The sequence below is a fragment of the Myzus persicae genome, unplaced genomic scaffold (assembly GCF_001856785.1).
Source record: "Myzus persicae strain clone G006 unplaced genomic scaffold, MPER_G0061.0, whole genome shotgun sequence".
NCBI classification, from domain to species: domain Eukaryota; kingdom Metazoa; phylum Arthropoda; class Insecta; order Hemiptera; family Aphididae; genus Myzus; species Myzus persicae.
The window spans coordinates 83162-105843 of record NW_019103986.1 but is presented as its reverse complement, the minus strand read 5'-3'; the positions used below and the strand labels follow the sequence as shown (position 1 = coordinate 105843).

At 26.3% G+C, this 22682-nt stretch overlaps 1 protein-coding gene across 1 annotated transcript; it reads right to left on the bottom strand.

The window, feature by feature from the left end:
* Window positions 1–6350: 6350 nt before the first annotated feature.
* LOC111037236 (alpha-tocopherol transfer protein-like) lies at window positions 6351–20118 on the bottom strand. Its single transcript, XM_022319648.1, has 7 exons — window positions 19984–20118; window positions 9442–9584; window positions 9090–9246; window positions 8218–8473; window positions 7277–7387; window positions 6604–6709; window positions 6351–6495 (listed from the first exon to the last, which is right to left on the bottom strand). Exons 2-7 carry the CDS (start codon window positions 9572–9574, stop codon window positions 6443–6445), a joined length of 816 nt encoding a protein of 271 aa, XP_022175340.1. The 5' UTR covers window positions 9575–9584; window positions 19984–20118; the 3' UTR covers window positions 6351–6442.
* Window positions 20119–22682: the final 2564 nt, after the last annotated feature.

Genomic DNA, 22682 nt, shown 5'->3' with positions numbered 1-22682 from the left:
GTCAACGAGTTCTCAATACGTATATAAAGGCTAAAGTAACACTATATGAAATAAATTATAGCTATTGTCACCGATATTCACGAAATAAAATGCAACAATTTGTTTGTTATCTGTAGTTGTACTCATGAAATTTGTGAGTATCCCTCGAAAACTCGAACGAAATAGTATTTACCGATTTCACGTGAACGGTGTTGCGCACAAACCGTCCGCGATATTATTGCAGATCGTGTCGTGTATATTAAAATAATATGAATTATTATAGTCTCGTAAATCGTATCCTAGCCTGTCGAACGACCAAGACACTCTGCGAGTCAAACTCCAACCAGTTTATTGGCAGTTATATGTAGATAGGTATAGAATATAATATTGTAATGGAATAATAATGTATCGTATAATATGATATGCACCAACTTGGAGAAGGGCAAGGTCAACATGAACGCCGCCGTGATAATATGAGCATGAGAAACAATAGATCCCATTCAGTACGTATGCAACGTACATAAAAATTTTTATTTTATGATAAAATATATAGGTATACTAAGTAGGGTTTCTACCTTGTTTATCGAAAGAGTATTATTTATACATAGTGTCACGTCAATTTTTTCAATATAATATTTTAGGTTCTGATACCGAATCGTTTTGCAATGATCTTTATTTGTGTGTGTATGTGACTTAAGACATTTGTATGATAAAAAAATGCTTCAACATTTTAAACTTTGAGGGTGACGTCTGGAGGCAAATAAGTCAGTAAACGAGTGTGAAAAATGACAATTCCATGTACTTTTTTTTAATATTTGGAAAAAAAACAGAAATATTTACTTCTGCAACACCATTTATCGTTTTTGACAAACTTGAATTTGTTATTTTCTTATAACTCATAGTTAAAAAATGAATAACCATGGATACTTTAAATTGCCATCAAATATTCAAATTAGCATTTCTTAGACATGGTATAATTTTTAAGTCTTTTGATTCTTTTTCATTACATGACATTTTTAATTTTATAGTATAATATATTATTTTATTTTTATACTTAAATATATTATCCTTTACGAAAAAACTTGAAAATGTAATACACGGTTCATCAAAATGTCTACTTATAGTGATTTAAAAATATCGAATATATTATATTATGTATAATTTTCTTTTATTATCGTTTGTGATTCAAAATTTGACAAAATTGCACATTTAAATGAAAAATTAAGATGAAAATTATTTTTTTGTAATTCAAAATAAATTATTTGTAGAATTTAACATTATTTAGTAGTTTAGTATTTACCTAAATATTTACTGTATTATATTTATAATACAATTATTTACTCTACCCAATACATTTTTCGAAGTTCTTAGGTTAATAATAAATTAATAACTGATAAGGTATGTGTGCTATGAAATTACCAACCTATTCGCGCCGTTATCGTTATGACGTGTGTACTTTTCAGTATTAAAATACTTAAGAATTAGGTCTTCATCTATTTTTTCAATATATTTTTTTGCACATATGTAGTATAATATTTTGTCCATATAGACTATTAGCAGTGATTTTAATATTCTTTTTTTAAATATGCACTCGATAACTCATAATAAACACGTTCTGAATGACGACTATAACCCTGTAAATACTACACTTCAAATTATATATAATACAAAAATGTTATAAACAAATGATTTGTAAAACCGATGAGAAAACACTAAGTAATTATCACAAGATAATTAGTATACGTCATACTTAAAAATCAATTTGGTTAATTCATATAAATTCAATGCTTGTATTTTAGTAATTATTTCTCATAAGTATTTTAGAAAATATATTAATTGGTTATTTGTTAATCGTATCATACTAAATTAGATTTAATATTGTATTACTATTCAATACCATTAATTATTAGTATTAAACAATATACTTAAATGGGTAGGTACCCAATGAGTAAATAGTAATATTAACCATTGTGGTGAAAACTTGATAAATACGATTGTATAAAGTTGATTTCATTAATATATTTTTGATCTATACACATATATTTAATAAAAAACATATACATTCATAGCACTAAGTCGGTGCATTTATTATAAAATAAACGTAGGGACATTTTTACGTGCAATTTATCATACAGAGTACCTATCAAGGAGAACTACTTGTTTCAGTTATATTTTGTTGATATGGTTTTGCGTTCTAAATACTCCTTAATAGTTGTACAAATATAACATTATGTGCACCTATAGGCATAAGTACAATGTACACACATTTATGCAGGTAGTAAATCGCAGAACCAGGATTAAATATATTATTCATTTGACTACATAAGTATAATAATTTTATTTTTATTGGTCAGAAATACACCAGAAAGCAGAGGCTATTAGTAGGTACTAGGTATATTATATGGAATAAAATATACAAGAACGGTTTTTATGTAAGTACTACTTTTAAAGTTTTTTTTTACAATGGTTTTTTTGTTCCTTCTGTGTTTGAAGAGGAAACAAAGTTTAAATCTCCCATGAATTAAAAAATCAATATTTATAAAAACATTAAAACCAAATTATAAGATGTAAAAAAAAAATAAAACAATTGAATATAGTATGTTTAAAAATTCACCACACAGAAGTAAATCTGTATAGTAATCTGTAGACTGTATCATATATATATATATATGTATGTACTCATGCCAGCATTGTTAATGGTCAAAGTACAAATTGTTAACAGACACGAATAAACATGATAGGAAGATAATTAACTAATTTCATAAGTAAATGAATCATTAAACAAAAAACAAACATACATTTTTTCAGCGCACTACTGCAATAACAGAACACACTATACGATGGTCAAACATACTCTTATCATATAAATATAATACTATTTACAATACTCACGCCGGTAAACTATTAATTACAATCAAAACCACACTTCTGGTATTAGATAATAACAATACAATAATTATGAAGCATTAAAAAAACTTTGATACAATACAGTTGGCTATAGATCAGACTTACTATGTTTAGTACGTCGTAAGATGCCTAACCTGGTTAGGTAATTGAATCTAGTTGGTTCTTTGAGATACGTTCCTATACTAATTTTCAAAAAAATCGATTTTGCTTTTTAGTTATGGTTCATAAAGGAATAACCACGTATACTTGAAATATTCTCCGAATATTAATGTTAGCATTCAGGCATTCTATAAAGTGCAAATTTTCTAATAATTTTTGGTATACAAGATCACAATTTTTTTATACATTTTTGAAGTACATTAAGTTTAAAAAAATATATATTCCAACGTAAAATAACGATTTTCCCTGAAACGGTTTTAGTTATTCTGTTATAATTAAAAAAATATATATTATAAATACAAACAATCCAATATTACTTGAATATATTATACTATAATTGTATGTACATTGACTAACCTATGTGCATAATGACATTTTTTTAATATTTAAATTAGTTTAAGTCATTTAGTTAAGTCCCTGTGAACAATTAAACATTACATGTTGTCATTGTATGTTAATTCGATAATAATTTTATTTTTCTACATCTTAAACTGCGATAGAATTGTGCTATGTAAATCTTATTATCCTTAATTATAATTTATGCAGAATCTTGTACTACTATTTACTTATTTAAATTGGACGAATCCGGAAACATAAGCAATACGAAAGGACAAGTGAAATATTATGTATTACACTCGTTCAACACGTTTTATTTATCTTTATGTAAATAATAAATTTTTCATTATTGATGATCTGTAATTTAACACAATTTTGCAATTTAAATTCAATTCAATATGTTAAGGTAGAAATGATTTTATATAAATTTACTGTGCAAGTAGGTACTCAACAATTAAATATGCAATCTAAAATGTATTTTTATAAACGTGTTACGTATAATATAAAGGAATCGTTAACGCAAATTACTATATTTGACGCAAATTACCTATAGGTACTTAATAGTTTTAAACCATATGTGTACATGGATCTTAAAACTAAAAGACTATCATTATAAGCACCTCATCATCAGTTTTAAATTCCAAACCAAAACCAGTATTACATATATATTTTTTTATTAAAAATTAATTATAATCTATACAAGTTTAGGCGCATTATGCTATCGTGTTGACATGGAATTAGCATTAGCGGAATAAAGATGGGTCAGTATAATGTCCCAAGTACGAGTATTTCCACCCGATAGATAAAAATCATTTTTATAAACTTTCCTTTATACTTTGATATGCATGTTTTTAACATGACAATTAATTAGTAATTACCGATTTCACCTAATTCAAATACCACAATACTCATTATATTATTACAATACCTAGTTGAAATATTCAATTATCACCTTTAATTAAACTAATAAACATAATATTTTACTAATTTGTATGGACGAATTAATTCAGTTTTTATGTGAAAGGTATAACGTCAAATCTTGCTAAACGAGTATGTTATTCAAGGCTGGAAGCTTACAAGTTTTTATCATATTTAATATTTTTCATTCTTTATTTTAATTGCTATCACCTTCATGCAAATTTTAGTATTAGATTTGATACTTTAAAACCATAAAATACATTGAAACATTATTTTATACATGAATTTTGACTTCAGAACTAATGAATGTTAAATTTTAATTTTAATAACCACCTGCTAAATTAGTTAAATTATTCAATGATTTTCATATAAATATTTAACACACGTTTTAACATTATTATTTTGGCCGCATTAATTATAACTATTGTTTAATCAAAAAAATTGTCTTATGTAATATTATATACCTAGGTATTTATATTGTATCTTCATAATACGGTATACGAGTACCTATTTACTTATTATAGTATTGATATAAGTATTAATTTTATAATTATGGTAATAATTAACAATTATATATAAACCGTTGGACGTCAATTTTATCAGCATAGAATTTTGAATTATTAAAAACATTTAATTTTTATTATGGTGTCAATGATAATTTATTCAAAAAATTGATATGTTCGAGAAAATAATAATTTTTTATTTTGGAGTTTAAATAGGTACTTAATTATAACTCTTTTATTAAACATAAATAATCATTTTTTTAATGATTATTATTATTTTACAAGATAGTTGTACGATCTGTGCATATTATGTTATGCAACAAATAAATGTGATAAAAATGTAGAATACATTTGAAATGTGTGAGATGAGAAAGACACTAAATGGTTCACTCCCAACTATGATGAAACAACTATCTTGAAAAATGGCCTCATACCATTCTCGTTTTAGAGGATGTTGTGAATGTTTTCAGAAGATAATGCGAAAACTGGTGGATCTGAGTGCAAGAAATCTTTTGCGTGGTACCTATTTAAAGCATGCGTACGTATAAAGAAGTTTCTATAATGGTAGGTATATTTTTATTTAAAAATATCTATATTCTACATACTGTTTCATTGGAAACGTAAGATTGAGTTTTTAATATTGTTCATACTTTCATAGAATTTAACTATTTGAGTTGTATACATTTTTTTTTTTATTGATCTGGAAACAAAACTCGGCAGCAAGGGCCATTAGTTTATATTACTTTTATAATTATGAATTGGAATTATCTACTTTTTACACCTGACCTGACTACCAAGGTATAAGATACAATATGCTACCAGAAACCAAGTTCAATATTGAAGATTTTACCTAGTGTCTCAAAAAACACTAAAAAAACGACATCATAAATAGACAAACATATTTGTAAAACAAACCATCCATTGCTCCACTGAGAATCGAATACAACGAATTGTGTAATAAATAGTATCAAAAATTGTACATGATTCACGCGATTAACTGTTGAAGACAAAAACAATTTGGAATGTCTGGTACCTACTGCCTATGTACAAATATATAAGAACATATATCTTTATAAGTTGTAATATTACCTATAACTATTGATTTTACTTTCAACAATTAATATAATAAATAATCATCAATTTTTCTTTTAACATCTTATACTTATAAATCTTCACAAGAGTAACTCATTACTTTTTATACTTTGATAGTTTTTCTTTATAATTATTATTTCAATAATACAATTATATAAACATACAAATTAAGATAAATAAAATAATATACATTTGTCAATTAGTATAATAATTATAAAATTAAACTAAATTTTATACCACCTTCATATAGGCACATTAAATAATATTTATAACTTAAATAATATGCACAATCATTTGATAAATTAAATTGAACAAGTTATTATTTATTGTTTTACAAAAAGTATTGAAAATCTGTTGAACTCCAATAGACGTTTGTGTGACCTATTATAAATATATTAAATTGCTTTATACTCTATAATTTGAACTAAAAATGTTAAAATACCCTAATGTAAGTGGTTATATCTACTCCGTAGCATGTATCATGTATGATTTCATTGTTAGCGCATTATATAAAAAAACAAATATGATTTCATAGTTGAATTATTAATTTATAGAGACAAAATATAATCACGAGCAGAGAGCATTTGATTGTACGTTTCTTCTGCAAACACAAAAAATATTGATCAAATACAGAAAAAAAAGTTTGTCTGAAATTTTAATTCTTATAAAAACCTAATGTAAGGTTAGGTTATGTTATGTTGTGAATTACCAGTATATTCATAATGTGATTTTCCATTGCCCCCCATTTCTTGCGGCATTATATCGATGGGTACGTGATTGAAAATTTCGGTTGAATTCTCAGGAAAAACTTTCAACTAAAATACAAAACATAACTCACATCATAAACATAATCTTTTATCCGTATTTGTAATTTCGATATAATGAATTATAAAACTTAAAGTAGTTAAGTGTTTCAGATTTAATTTATAAAATATTTTTGTTGCTGTTTGTTTTGTTCTGTTCTGTTCTGGATCATCTTCACGTGTTGCATGTTTCATTGAAGCTAAGTTTTAATTGTCAATACCTCAAATTCTGTGTATATTTAATAGATCGTAATATAGTTTATATAAATAAAAAATTAATCAAAAAACATTACTGTTGACGTATCCATTTTCTTTTTTAGTTCCTAATATAAAGTAGAGTAGTGTTGAATGATAATTCAGCACAAATGCTTGTAGGTACCTATATGATAATTATTATTGAAGTATCAATAAATAAATAAAATATCTAAACAGCTTTCAACGAAAAGTAAATATATCTTCTTGATGAATAAATTAAAATTGAAAAAATTAAAAATTAAAAAATATAATATATTTAAATTAATTCTAGGGTTTGTCCCGTGCTTATGAATTAAATTAAATTAAAACGACTTGAATACTTACCAGGTTCATAAGATTACTCTTCATAAACGGTCTTATTATGTTAAATAGCATACTAATTATTGATCCAGCATTTAAAACATGCACTTCTTTAAGTCGCACTGGCAATGCTTCCTTGAAAAACAAAATTAAAGTTAAATTTTACATTTTGCGGTTTTTTTTATAAATACTATCTGCTTGTGACTAATATTATTTTATTAAAGACGTTATCTTTCAGAAAACTCTGCACACATCGTAATATAGGTAGGTGTTCAAAACAATCGAAACTGATAACAATATTATTTAAAAACTAATAAAATAAAAATAGATATATGAAGTTTAAGTTAATATTAATAAATTTCGGTTAATATGAGTTTCAAAATAATATGAATTAATATTTATCTTTTATTGAATTTATAACCATGTGTAAGTATAAATAATATTGGGAATAGTAACTGGTAGTGAATGGTGCCTGATGTGAATGACATATATAAGGATTAAGTAATATATGAACTAAATTATTTTTATAACCTAATGTTATATTTTGTATAAATTATAAACTGTGCAACATAAGGTTATAGGTTATATACTAAACTATGTTATAGGTTATACTCTTAAGGTTAGCGTCGTCGTTACTTCGATGTACCTACTATAAGTGTATAGGTAACCTTAAGGTTTTCAGATTTGTATTATGATTTATGGTGAATAAAATATATTCATAGATTTCATTATAAATTATAAATAATTTTGACCTGCTATAAGATTACCGACACTTAGCCTAGCTAATAGACATTATAATATATATATATACCCGCGTCCTGCAGACTATGCAGTACACCAATATTTGCAGAATAATCGTAGTAATGATCACATAATATGTTTTTTTATGGTCAATAAGATCTGTAATTTATTAGAAGTTGGAATAATCCAAGAAATTAAAATCAAACTGTTGACGTTTTACGCACTTGTACGAATCCGAGTAATTTTTTCATTGTATTCATCGGCGTCTTGGTAATATGCCGCCAACATACGCCTTTACTGTTCATTGTTAATACCAGCCCGTCAAATGTGCCACTTGTAACCATCAAATATTCCAACATCATAAAAAAGTATCTAACACAACGCACGTAATCGTATTCTCGAGGATCGGTACTTTTGAAATTTGTGTAAAGGATGCGCTCTTGTTTGCCAGTACTTGGATTGTACACTATCGAAATGCTCCTATGTAAAAACAAAAAACCAAAAATCAATCTTCCTAAATTTCATAGGTATGGATATAGGAGGACTGTTTAAGATTATTTTGATATGTTCACTCCTGTGTCGTGAACTTTGCAGACAACGTTACGGTAATATAAACGTATTAAGGTAACAGTTTTTAATTATTTAAATTTTTGATCCTTTCTTAATCTTCATTTTAATAATCAGTGAAAATAAAAATATTTTTGAAATTCAGAAATCGATCGTTTCAAGTTCAAAAATCAAAATATTTAACGGATTGGTATCTAATTCGTACAAATTAAAGATTGCAAAAATAAAATGTAATAATAATCCATCTACTTCATACATTTACTTATTCAGTTATTTTGGAAGACTGATTCGATGTAATTGTTCTGCCTTTGACATTGTACAAGATAAAACGATCTAAATTTATAATTATTTTATGGCACACTAAATCTAGTTTTAAAAGTTATGAAGTCGACGGATAGTTATAATTTATAATATACGTAAATGTGGGTGGTATTTTGGTTTACATGTGTGGTATTAGAAAAATACCTAAAATACTGTATAGGTATTGACAATTATAGTCGTACCAATAATATATTAGTTTATTACTCACATGCTGTCGAAGACCTGTTTCATATCTTCAGACGATGGATCGTAATTTTCAAAAACTTGTGGCAGTTCTTTACGGTACTTGTAATTAGCAACGATTGTGTTATACGCCACGTCCACATCAAAGTAACTACTGTGGAGGAACATGACGATTAATTTTTCTATAAAAAATAACAAACAAGCGGATTATGGAAACGTAAATGCGTATAGAGGCTTTTGTATAATATGTAGTTAAAATTTGTATAGAATTTTAGAATATTAAAATACATATATTAGGAATGTATTATTGAACTCCATAACGTACATAACATGTATTTAAGGTTGCCTCAATTATAGGTAATTCTATAAAACCGTACCTCGTATAGGAGGTAAATCAGTGTTTTCTTTCAATCGCTCTTTTAGCGCCTCGATGTCTTTTAAATTTAATTCCGGATACTTTTCTTGTTCTGACTTCAAGAATTCTTCATAACTCGTTTCCGGCTTATACATTTTGTTGGACCTTGAATAGTTATAATAAATTACGTTGTAAGTAATTGGTTATATAGTCGTGGGTAAGTGTAACATCATAATTCATATTTCATTAGTGTTAAATTAAAACTATCTCTATCATCTTAACTGAATAGTTATAACAGCTATATACTATTCAGTTAAAAAAGTTATATAGCTGCATAGTATAATATACCGATATACTATAAACTAAACATTGTACACAGTACACAGCTGTTGACACACATTTCAGTATTAGTATACCAAACTAAGGTGAACTTAACAATTTTCTTACTGACGTGTTACGAAGGTCAAAGAGACTTTGGAACTGGAAATTATAATAATTAAAATACATAACATATTAACACGCCGACTACAGTCTACAGTAATCATGCTTAATACAATAATACTATAGACTGTGATAGCATAATATTATTAATATATTATATAAAATAATTATTGTTATATTATTACATTATTATTAAAATTAAAAGCATTGTAACGCATTTAATTATACTCTTTTAATTTTAATGTAGTAGGTACACATATGTCAAAACATTAATAATCATTTAAAAATACCAAATAAAAATGGATTTGTTTTTTTGGGAAATTGGAAATAGGAACAAAGGCAAACATTTTTACAATACATTCCGAACGTTTTGATGTTGTACTTATTCAATATATTATATTATTTTAACATTTTGACATTCATTACATTCTATACATAAATGGGGCACTCAACACCCATTATCTATGCTCTATACTCTATAGCTATAAGTTATAAGTGACAAACATAAAATTACATGTATACACTCAACACTTTTTGCAGTTTTTGGCTCCGTCCAAATTACTATAGGTGAGTATATTATCGAGGAGTAGTATTGTTCATACGGAGCCTACTCTACTATCAGTTAAATAGGAACAAAAAATTACTTTATTACTATTAGATATTAATAATACCTACTTGATATTGAAAGTATTCACACACATTTTCAACATTTTAGTGCTTAAGATATGTAACTCCTTCAACTTTTAACTTAAACAAGAACTTTTTTATTTAAATGAGAATTTGTATGTGTAGATAACACTATTAGTACATATTTATATAATACAATGTGTTTAATACTAAAATGACCTAATTCAAAATATTTAAAGACTTAAAAATTGAATTCCTGTATTTTTTTTTTAAATATATAAACGACTTCAGGTCACACGAATTTTTAACTTTTTTGTGTATGTGCAGCAAAGTAATATTATTTTGAATACCACTTTTTTTAGTTCGAATTTAAATTAAATTATTTTTTAAAAACATTGACTGATTGAGAGTAAGTTAAAGTATTGATTTATGCACGGATTCATCTCATTTGGACAGTCTACCTACAATCTTACAAATTATAGAAAATGTGAAATTGTATCAACTATAACAAGAATAACTTTGAAATATTTACTTACTTGAGTAAAAATTTATATTTCAAACATGATATAAAATAAGTTATACAATTTTAATACGTAAGACTTTTGTAGATAATTTAGTACGCGGTCAACAACCTTTTAATTGATAAAATGTAAAAAGAAATTCACCTTTAATAACATCATTGTTTAGGTATTTTAACCGCCATTTAAACGAAACATTTGATTGCAGAGTCTACATCAATAAAAATTATACTTTTGCACACTAAAAACTGCAAAGTCAAAGGTTTTTAAGTTAGGACTAATTATTAGACTAATGAAAATTAGCTAAACTGATAATCAATGAATATAAATCAATGCAAATAATAAAAAGACGTATTAACTAATGAAGCCAGGATAATATTTTAAAAACATAAAAAGATTATAAATTAAGCTTTTGAACGTTATCGGTTATTCGACGTCTATCTATATATTTAGTATTTCAATCGGCGATTATATAACAATGTACAGCATACAGTTAACATTCGTTCCCTGCTCATACAATGATGTCACACGTGGCGTATGGACCTGCAGGCTGCAGATAGGATCAATTTTTGCAAAAAAAAAATAAGTACAGATTTGTAAGACGTATATACTAACCCGGTATTAATTTCAGTATAAGTACTGCTGTGCATTCATTTCAAATTATTAGGTTTTATTATATGATAGGTAGTAATAACTAATAAGTACTCTTTATTTATAGAAAAAAAAATGTAATTTAAAAAATGTTGTCAATATTTTTCAAAGTATGAAATTCGAATACCTACTTATATAAAAGTAAAAACCAAATTTTTATTAACATTTATAGAAAATAAACTATAAAATATTATTTATAAGAAACTCAACAATGTTTAATATCCCTAAAGCCAACAATCAATAAATTCAAAATTTCAATATAACAATAAAGGATGTCTATTGCATAGATCACTAAGTGGACGTTACACAGACATCAATTTGTTGTCTCGCTCCCTCTTTTACAACATACATCTCATAAGCCTTTTACTATTATGTAATTTTAATGCAAATTATGAGTATTTTAAAATTCTAAATTGTTTATACATATAAATGAATAAATAAAATACTCATACCTTGCTTTAAAATTAAAATATAATGAAAAAACCTATGAGATACCCTAGATAATAATCTTAGCTTTAAATGTTATTAGACATCATTACACTCAAATTTTTTGAACTAATATTGAGCAAACCTTAATCTGCCGAGTGTAAAATTTGCTATGCTAAGCACTTGTAAAACAGTGACAACAAATGTCCACGGAACGTCCTCTCAAACCACACTCGGAGTAATGTATTGGAACTTAAGAGGTATACGGAGTGTATACTCACTTCTCTAGTGTTTTTTTTAGCCTATACTCTCTAAATTGACGGCGATACACGGGTATACGGCTGTATAATCTCGTATACCTAGTAGAATATTGGGTGATGAAAACAAAATGTTCTATAATTATTTGTAATTTTTACTTCTCGGATAGTATTTACTATTTACTATTCAATACATAATATTATTAGCTGATTATCAAAAAATATTTTGACAACCTTTTACCAGTTACAGATACTATATACCGGTATAAATATATTACATTTATTTTTAATTCGTTTTGCTTGTAAATTTATAATATATACAAATATTTATAAATTTATAATTATATATATATGTATATGAGTGTGGCCCCATATGACATAAATGCATCCATGCAGGTATAACTATATGAATATATACATAACATTAACATAATTTATATAAATTATATTCTCCGTAGCTCAAATTCTCAATTCTTAACTCTCAATCATTTCTTTATAACAATGTTCGTTCAAATTAATTTTGTCGTACTATGTGAACGTGAGTAACAAAATACAATTCACAACATTTGGGATCAAACTCCTACTCTACATTTTTAGTGCATTTTATGGTTTTTAAGGTCATAATACATTTTATTTTAAGGGTATATTTAAAACAAAAAGTCGTTGTGTGGTGTCCTTGTATTTCATTCAGTTAGTAGTTGAAAAATACTTGTATAGTCCTATTCCGATACTTATAATAAGGTTTTTAAGTTTAATACACCTCAAAGTAAAAAAAAATTATTTTGACTTAATATTAAGATTATATCATTGACAACTAATTCGATTTAACAGCTTCAAGAAAGCGTGTACCCACAACTATTTTTAACAATACACTACTGCTCACTCCTGTACTCATCAAAATAATCTGAATTCAAGGAAAACTTATATCTTGTGTATTATTTTGAATACTTAATTTGTAGATCAGTTTCAATATAATATAAGATTATTAATATAGGATTTAATGAAATTCCTACCAATCCTGGTAAAAGTTGAAAAAAGTTGAAAGTTCTATTTTAAGTTATAGCTAAGTAAAATACAATTTTGGAATAATCGAAAAATTAAATTATTATTATTTTGATCTTCTTCATATATTACACAGGCGGACACAATAATAATATGATACTCTATTGCATATTTATTTGTATGGGCCATAGGGTACGCGACTTATTCCTACAATAATAACATCGAATAGAATTGAATATTGTATCACCATCATAAAAATAAGTTACTGTAATAATTATAGATATTTAAAGTTACAATTGCCGGTGTGTAGGTACAGACTTAATTTTGTTATTGTTTATAAATAATATATTTCCGGGTAAGTTGCAGGAATAATAACCATATAGTACGTTTTGAAATCAATATTTGTGAATATAGTTAAAATGGTTAAAACAAAAAATTACTTTAACCGGTTAGTGGTAATATGTAACTTAGGAATACCGATTATAATAATAATATCGAATAATAATTTCCGGTTTCATGATTAGTACAAAATACAATTCACAATCCGTTGTACGGACTCGTAAGTTTTACGTAATTCATATAATTATTATGAAAATAGTAATAACATTTAAGAGGCTCAGGGTCGTCTATATAATATGCGTAGAGACTCGTGGGACTCCTATCTATAATCTGAAACATTTAAAAGGTTTGATTTTGATTAAGAAATAAAGGTAAATATTAAAATAACTCGTAAACAAATTTTTTGAATTGTTAATATACACAGCATGGTTTTTTTCCTTTATAGTATACGTATAAGTTGAAATAGACAGAAATTTAAATTAAAAAAATTACAGTTCTGTGTGAAAAAATACACTTTTTAACTTACTTTACAAATATCACAAAACTGATGTGACATTTGCAAGGCTTGCCTAATTTGATATCCCAATTATTAAAAGAAAATAATTTATTAAAAGTGAAATTACTGAATCAAAAGATGTCGTCTCTTCTATAAAGTGTTTCAACTATATGAAATATTATAATATGAAGTAGCTAATAAAAATTGTTCTATCTAATAAGTCTAATAGTTAATCTATCATCATTTTCACACACTTTGTATAATGTACATAATATGCAGAAACCTGACCCCTGAAATCTTCACGACTTCACCATAAAATAAACTTAGCTCTTTACTTATTAGTTATTAATGTATTATATTACGTAAAATAACATAAAATAATAAAATAAAATAATATAAAATTATATTTATTATAATATATAATTATATTATTTTATTACCTTACCAAAATATCTACTGATCACAATAAAAGAATAGTTTTGAAGGCATACATATGTGTTATTAGAATTTCCTTGGGTCTTGCTAAAATTAACCTACGTCCTGTTAATCGACTTAATAAGAACTCTACACTGGCAGGTATGTCGTACTTCGTACGTTTACAGTAGAATCTGATTATTACGATGCCGTATAATAATTCGATATTCCTGATTAAACGATTCCCGGCCACGTTCTTAGTCGGTTTTAATCTCACGTGCAGTGCCTATCATCCGGATATTGTTACGAAGTTCGGATGTAACGATCTGGTTCTCAAGGCCCTTCGATGATCGTTAAAGCGGATTCTACTGTATATTGTTTATAGTGTATTATTATAGTCTTAGAATTTATAGTATATATACAGGGAGATTTTTTTACTTTAAATAAATAAAAAACAAAAACAAAAACTATATTTTTATTTTATTGTTATAATTTAACATACATGTTATGTTTTTGAGTACAATTCTTTTCTTTAAAACCGATTTTCAAGAAGCCGATTTGATTTTCTTTACTCATTGTTTATTGCCATCGCAAATCAACAATGCATAAAACCATAGTAGCTACTCAATATTTTTCTCTACAAAAAAAGTCTATGTGTCATAAATATGTTTTTGTTAATAAATAACTATGACAACGAAAACCTCACGAAAAATCGTTCAAAAACAAAAAACATCTATCCAGCCCAAAAACATATTTTTGTTAAAAAATGTAATTAAATAAATTCCTAACAAAATGCAGCATGCTACTAGATATTTTTCCACTGTACTATATCTAAAAACCTATCTATGATTCCTCAATTTTCCTTGTAGAGAAAAATATCTAATAGCATTATTAATATATATGGATTAAAAACGACATTTTCTTTAAAGTTTTTAATTTTTTGGAAAATTCCATACATTTTAACATTTCTTTTTTCAAATCAGAATATTTGGTCTGTGAATTTGTATTCATATAAGCCAAATTATGAAAGAATGGTTCAATAGTATCAATGATCAGAGTAGTGGACCAACTTTGTTTAAAGTGCCTAACTTCTGTGCTACTCTACATCACTCTAAATAACTAAACATTAAACATTTAAATAAGTTATACATTTTAACTAATTAAATACTCAATTGAAATTAAATTTGTATTAACGTTTTTAGACAAATATTTTTCTTCACGATATGAAATTGAAAATGTATATTGGTATATAAGTCAAAAATATAATTTTTTTTTCAAAAATGTTGTGTTATAAATTCTAATTATGTAAAACAAAAATATCGGAAAAAATTGCTATTAAAACAATCAATCAGTGGCCAGTATATATTGTTATTATACACAAGTTTTTATATTTTCATTGAAGCAACCACAGCAAAGGTTATCATATACAATAGTCGTGTTAACGCATACTATACAGTTTGACATATGTACTTATAATGTATATACATCACTCATCAATCTATAAATAAATGTAATTTTATTGTTATTGGTATTCGGTGGTCAACGGTATGAAACATGTCAGACGTATATTAGTACCTATACCAATATATTATTATAATATTGTGTATTGTGTGTAGCATACATCATATTATAAGTACCTACGCCATACCTATATTCCCATTAGTCTTATACTAGTTGTATTACGAACTAGTCAATAATACTATACAATTAGAGAACATATATAGATACACGTTTTGTTACCTACGGATGTATTGACTATAGAGGACGTCAACACGCGCTCAACGTCCTCCGTGGAAAATTCCATTTTCACCACCACAATAAATTATTGTAATGGTTGAATGTCGTGAACCTGTGTTATTGATACGACAACAATTGAATATAGGTAATGTAGTTTAAGTCTGTGTGTATGCGTGTTTGTTATGACTTATTATAATGCTAATTACTACAACTGTCTTTCACACGTGAAACGTAGTAAAATCAAGTTTGTAAAGATTTTACATATACTGAGTCATAAAAATAGATTGGACAACATATAGTTATTTTAGAGATAAATAACCTATCGTTACTTATTATTGGTTTTATAAATTAAATAAAAGGTATTTTTTAAAACATCTTACATAGCTTTTTCATAAAGGTACATAAGTACTAAATAAGTAAGTAGGTAAGTAGCAGGTAGGTTCCTACTTATACATTTTTGCAGTAACTCAGCAGTATAAGAAGTAACTTTTATGTTAGTAAATGTTCATTCATTTTTTAATAGATATTTTAATACTGTTTAATTAATCATTAACGATAGATCTTCATAAAAATGTTTTTTTTATATTTTATGTTTCCATATATGACAGACGGTAATAAACAGACAGAATTATTACGATTTTGTGGCGTACCTACTTAAATAATACTTATTATAATGATTATACAATTTATAGAAACAACCACAATACTACAATACTAATGACAGTAGTCTCATATTTTTTTTGTCTAATTATAGGTATAGCATAAATAATAATTATATATATTTAATATTAGATGTAGGTAGTAGGTATACCTATAATACTATACATATTACACATACCAAGTACCTACCTATTATAGCAGGTGAAAAACAGTACCTATATTATATTCGATTCGGACATTCCTACAACTTGCAATGACGTCAAATAATTGTTTGTTAGAATTTAAACATTTTCATTGAACAGAAAAATAATAATATATTAAAATATTATACAACAATATAAGCATTGGGTACTTATATCGCCGGACGTCAGCAAAAAATGAATAACAACTTTTATAACCAATGGGTATATAATTACTACACTGTGTATCAAAATTTAAAAATATAATAAACTGATTACTAGTGCGGTGAAATACATAAACCCTGTATGGGGGGGGGGGTCTATAACCAAAAAATAGGAATCTTAAACTATGCAAATAAAGCCCTGGTAAAAAAGAACAAAAAATTATAATTGTATAGGTGACCCTCGTGCACTCAAATTCAAAGACTAGCTAGCATACACACATATGACATATAAGTTAATGCAGTTATACATATACTAGATAATAGGTATAATGGTATTTAAGCTGTTATGATTTCAAGTGTTTCAACTATTATTTCATGATCATTGTGTCCTCATGAACTCAGCATATGCGAATAAAGAAAACTTAAATCTAACGACTAAACGAAGTGTGTCTATGCAGAACAAAGGAAAAATTATTTTAAAGTAAAGATGCTTATGATGAAAATATGTATAGAGGAGTAGAGGACAATATTTCGGATAAAAACCACGACAGGGGCCTTGTATTGACACACAAGCAGACATACAGCGGCATTTACCATTGAAGTTTTAAATTATATTACATTTTTTAATTTTCCTATAGATTCAGCGTTCAAAAAATTAAATTAAACAATTCATTTCAATAAATAATTTAGAAATTAAATATAAAACCGAACGTATGAAACACGGATGTCAGAATTTGATTGATAAATGATAATTGATACCTAAATAATAATGATAATAATTGTATGACAGCTCTTCTGAATAATTCATATACCTAGTAGTAGAGATTTGTTTGTGATTAGCGAGCTATAACGTGCTTATATTTTTGTATTAATTGTTTGTTGTTGATAAATAAAATCTATCAATAGTCAAATAGTCAATACTCGTTTGTCCTGCAAAATGCAAAATTAAAATGTCTCGGGGCGACAGACATGTAAATATAAGTCCTTGACTCATCGTACGTCATATATTTCAGTCGGTCGGATGGAAGAAAATTATATGGTTATTAGTTATTACTATTGCAATGGTTCGTGGAAACTATAAGTCTAAAACACAGGTCCAAAAATATTCTACGGTACACAATAAGACAAACTGTGTCAGTTTCACATGTAGAATGAACAACTTTAATTTTGGAAAAAATTAATTTTAATCAAATTAAATTGTCATTAAATGAATGCATTGTTGAGTTTTTTGTTTAGTCCGTGAAGAATGTTTAAAAATTTGGTAGACATGTCTACACACTTCTCACAGTCTTCATTGTTTCATAATATGTAAGAATACAATGTTTTTGTTATAACATAGTCAGTCGTAGTGTGTGAACACTGAACAGTCAAAAACACATGTCACTATAGTCCATCTCTCAAAAATACTGAGCACGCCAATATTTGTTAAAATAATGTATGAACATACATTTAGAAGTTTGGAACACACCTAAGTTATGAGGGCAGTCAGTACAGTCGTACAGATGTTTTAAGTAGGATAATACCATTTCTTTTGGAATGATTGATCAATACCTAATACAATTTTCGATTATACAGTTCAAATTTCAGTCTATGTGAATAAAAAATTATTACCCCGGCAAGAGAGACAAAAAAAAGAAGGAAACGTATGCATAACCTCTCAGATGTACAGTTGATCAACACCTAGTCAAGCGTACTTCGTAATTGAGTAAGTCAGTAAAGTATGTGTTGACTGTTGATTTTGAATTCAATGATAAAAGATAAGCCTATATTTTAGTAAATTAAGAATATTTTATGATATTCTATTAAAGCTATCTTACCAAACTTCGCCTGAGTTAAAATTACTCTATATCTTTCCATTATTTTTTTCTTTGTTTGAAATATATTATTATACAAACACAATATTACAAAGATTAATATTATTATTCTCCACTTTTTAATTCTGGACGTAAACGCAAAAAACGAATTCTTAAAAGTAGACTTAAATCCAATATTGTTTAGATTGGTACCTATTCGTCTTTATACGTATATATACATACAAATTATACCCATAATTAAGAAAGCAACTCACGATCGCAAATCATAAAAAACCAATTAGATACACTTCCCTGACAGAAAAGATATTGAGATTTAAAATTGAAGTAAAAAATGTTTTCAGACAGATACAAAAAATATACAATATACATTACACTATACACACACACACACACACACATCTCGTAAAATCAATGAGTTCATCACTTCACTCAGAATCTAAACATATTTTTTTTATGTATTTACTAAAATTTGGTCAACGCTATTTTTTGATGTAAGTACAAAATATCAACTAAGTATTTGCAAAAAAATTAAAACGATTACTTTTATAATCCTGTTACAAATACGATGGTGTTTGCCTCGTAGTATAATGTGTATAAATAACAATTATTCGATTATAATTGATAGAAATGAGAATGAAAAACTTTTTCACTGTTTGTAACAATTAATTAGTTGTATCACATGTATTAGACCATAATGTTTAATGTGTAACATTCCACATTTTTAACAAACAAGTATAATAAGTAATAATATTATTGTTATAAAAAATATATACTCCAACAATTTACGAAAATATTTTAATGTAATAATATTTGTTATTAGTTAGACTTATTTTATTTACCTTTTATTTACGATGATGCTGACAAAATATAGGAATAGAGATCGATACAATAACAGACGAGCAAACAAACACTTTTCAACACTGCTAAAACGTTTATGCACTACCCATAATCAACGGCGGTATGTAAAATGCCGTTTTATAGATAAAGCTATGACTTTATGTAGGTATTCAATAATCTTCGATCATATACCATCGTGTTGTACCAACTGTGGACTTTGAGCTGACAGAAAAAAAAACTATGTCACTATTAAATAGATTTTGCTTTTTATACACAATATTGATATTGTTATACAGATTATAAATTAAAATGTACATAGGTATTGATTATATGTGTAAAAAATGTAAGAAAATAACATATTATAGCCTTTAGGTACCTATAATGAACATTGAACAATAATACAAAAATCATATTTCAAGTAATTCATAATTATTAACACGTCATGCTTTTATTGTACCAAACGATCCATCATTATGGAGACAAATTCTCTCAATGTATAATAATGACAACTACCGTACCTATATAAAATATAAAAATAATAATAAATCGATATTATATAGATTTGTAGCTACTTATAGAGGACTAATAATAATTTTACATTTACTCAAAATAATAGTTAACGCATTTTAATCACTTAATAATGAGCCTTATTATTTTTAGTCTAATATGCATTTTTTTTTTTTTTTTTATCAAACATTTTCATAATCATATATTATTATATAACTTAAATTTAAATTCATTTTTCAACGGTTTTGAGAGCTAGTTTTTTTAGCAGATTTATCAGAAACTGTATAAGAATTAAATTACTATGTTACAGAAAGTAAGATTTGAAAGTGCATAATTTAAATAATATTAAATACCTAATAGATATTTTAGTACTAATATATATTTGAATATTTCTAAATAATGTGCAATACCAAAACTTGTAAGATAATTATAATTTGTTTAAAACTCTAACAAACACTATCATTAATGATTTAAAAAATATTTACTTTAAAAAAAAAAGTAGCACAGTCTTCGACAAGATTACCAACTGCGGAATTACGATACCTAGTGAATATAGAAGCGATTGCGTGGAAGTTGTCCATGGTCAACAAATTACGTTATCGAAGACAAAAATATAATTTAATTTAATTGATAACACCTTTTAAAAAATGTTCATTATTGTTTCATAAGTTAACAAAAGAAGTCATGGAACTGTATTTTTTTTAGAATAATTTAATTCACTGTAATGGGTGTGTTCAATTTTAATTTATTATTTCAATATTAAACCATCATTGTATAATTGTATATTTGTGTATATTTGTATGCAAAAAACGATATTGAACGGAGACGGTGGGTCAGCCACAGTGACTAAACTAATTATCGCCAAAAAACATTGCATGATATATTACTATATTACTTGTATAATACTATTATATTGTATTTGTATAGTATAATGATGTCATTAGACTCTAATATTTCCATATTTTGGTTAATATTATAGTGTTTGATTACACGTTAAAAAAAAATCTGAGCCGTTTGGTGCAACAACCAGACAATTAATGGCAACACATGTCAAACACAGAGATAGAAATGTCTGGTTTTCATTTTAGTGCAACAATCAGACATCTCCATTTATATGATGTTATAAAAATGGAATTGTCTAGTTTTTATTTTAGTGCTACATCTAGACATCACCAAGTTTTATTTTTTGGTTTTGAGACCATACAAATTTGATTTTAATAATATTTTCACTGGCTAATACTCATATCATAAAATATGGAATGATGTTAGATCTAAATATATATTTGTTTGTTAATTTTTAAAACATTTCCAAGTACTTCCTGAAAAATGTATATTGATTGGAATTGTCTTGTTGTTGCTTCCAGATCTGCATTGTTTTACAAGAATGTTTTAAATTATCACCTAGATCCAAATGTATAATTATAGCAGCAAGTAGATAGGTATATACATCTAAATAAGAGACACGTTTCATTTATACAAAGTATATATAATGCGGCCACGGGTATTTCCGTTCCTACGATGGCTACATGGTTTAGATAGGTACTTACATAAGCTTTGGGAATACTTAAACTAGCCTTAGTGGCTATTTACTATTCACTTTTTTTTACAGTTATTACTTCCTTCGCCTTTCTTCCACCAACGCTCAGCATCATTTAAATAATTTATTAATCAAATTATTTTAAATTTTTAAATGATCGATATCACTTAAATTAATTTATTGTATTCCTTCTTGTACTTATGGCACAATAACACTACTTTAATAACCCATTACACTATCACTACGTGTATATGTTTATTTATCAATAAACAGAAAACATAAAATATCGCTTTATCTAACACATATTTATTGACCTAAAGTAATGTGCTTAATATACATAAATTACGGCGTATAATACAGTTGTATTAGGGCAGATGGAACATTTTTCTCAAAAACACAATAAGACATTGCAAGTTCAAACCAATAGGTACTTCAAAGTATAAACACTATAAAATCATGTTAATAAATAAAATATGTAATTACATAAAATAAGTACCTATTTACACTCTACGGGTTACTGATGTTTACTATAATTTATGAGCTTAAAATTAAATAATAATACCAATATAAAATGACCAAATCAAATTAAATACATCATAATTTACATTATTAATATGGCAAATACGTCGATAAAATTGATAAATACTATAGATGGTA

Coding starts and splice junctions, on each gene's coding strand:
- LOC111037236 (XM_022319648.1), bottom strand. CDS start 9,574: ATGTATAAGCCGGAAACGAGTTATGAAGAATTCTTGAAGTCAGAACAA. Junction 6,710..7,276: donor AGAGTAATCTTATGAACCTG/GTAAGTATTCAA, acceptor TTTGTATTTTAG/TTGAAAGTTTTTCCTGAGAA. Junction 6,496..6,603: donor ATCACATTATGAATATACTG/GTAATTCACAAC, acceptor TTGTGTTTGCAG/AAGAAACGTACAATCAAATG.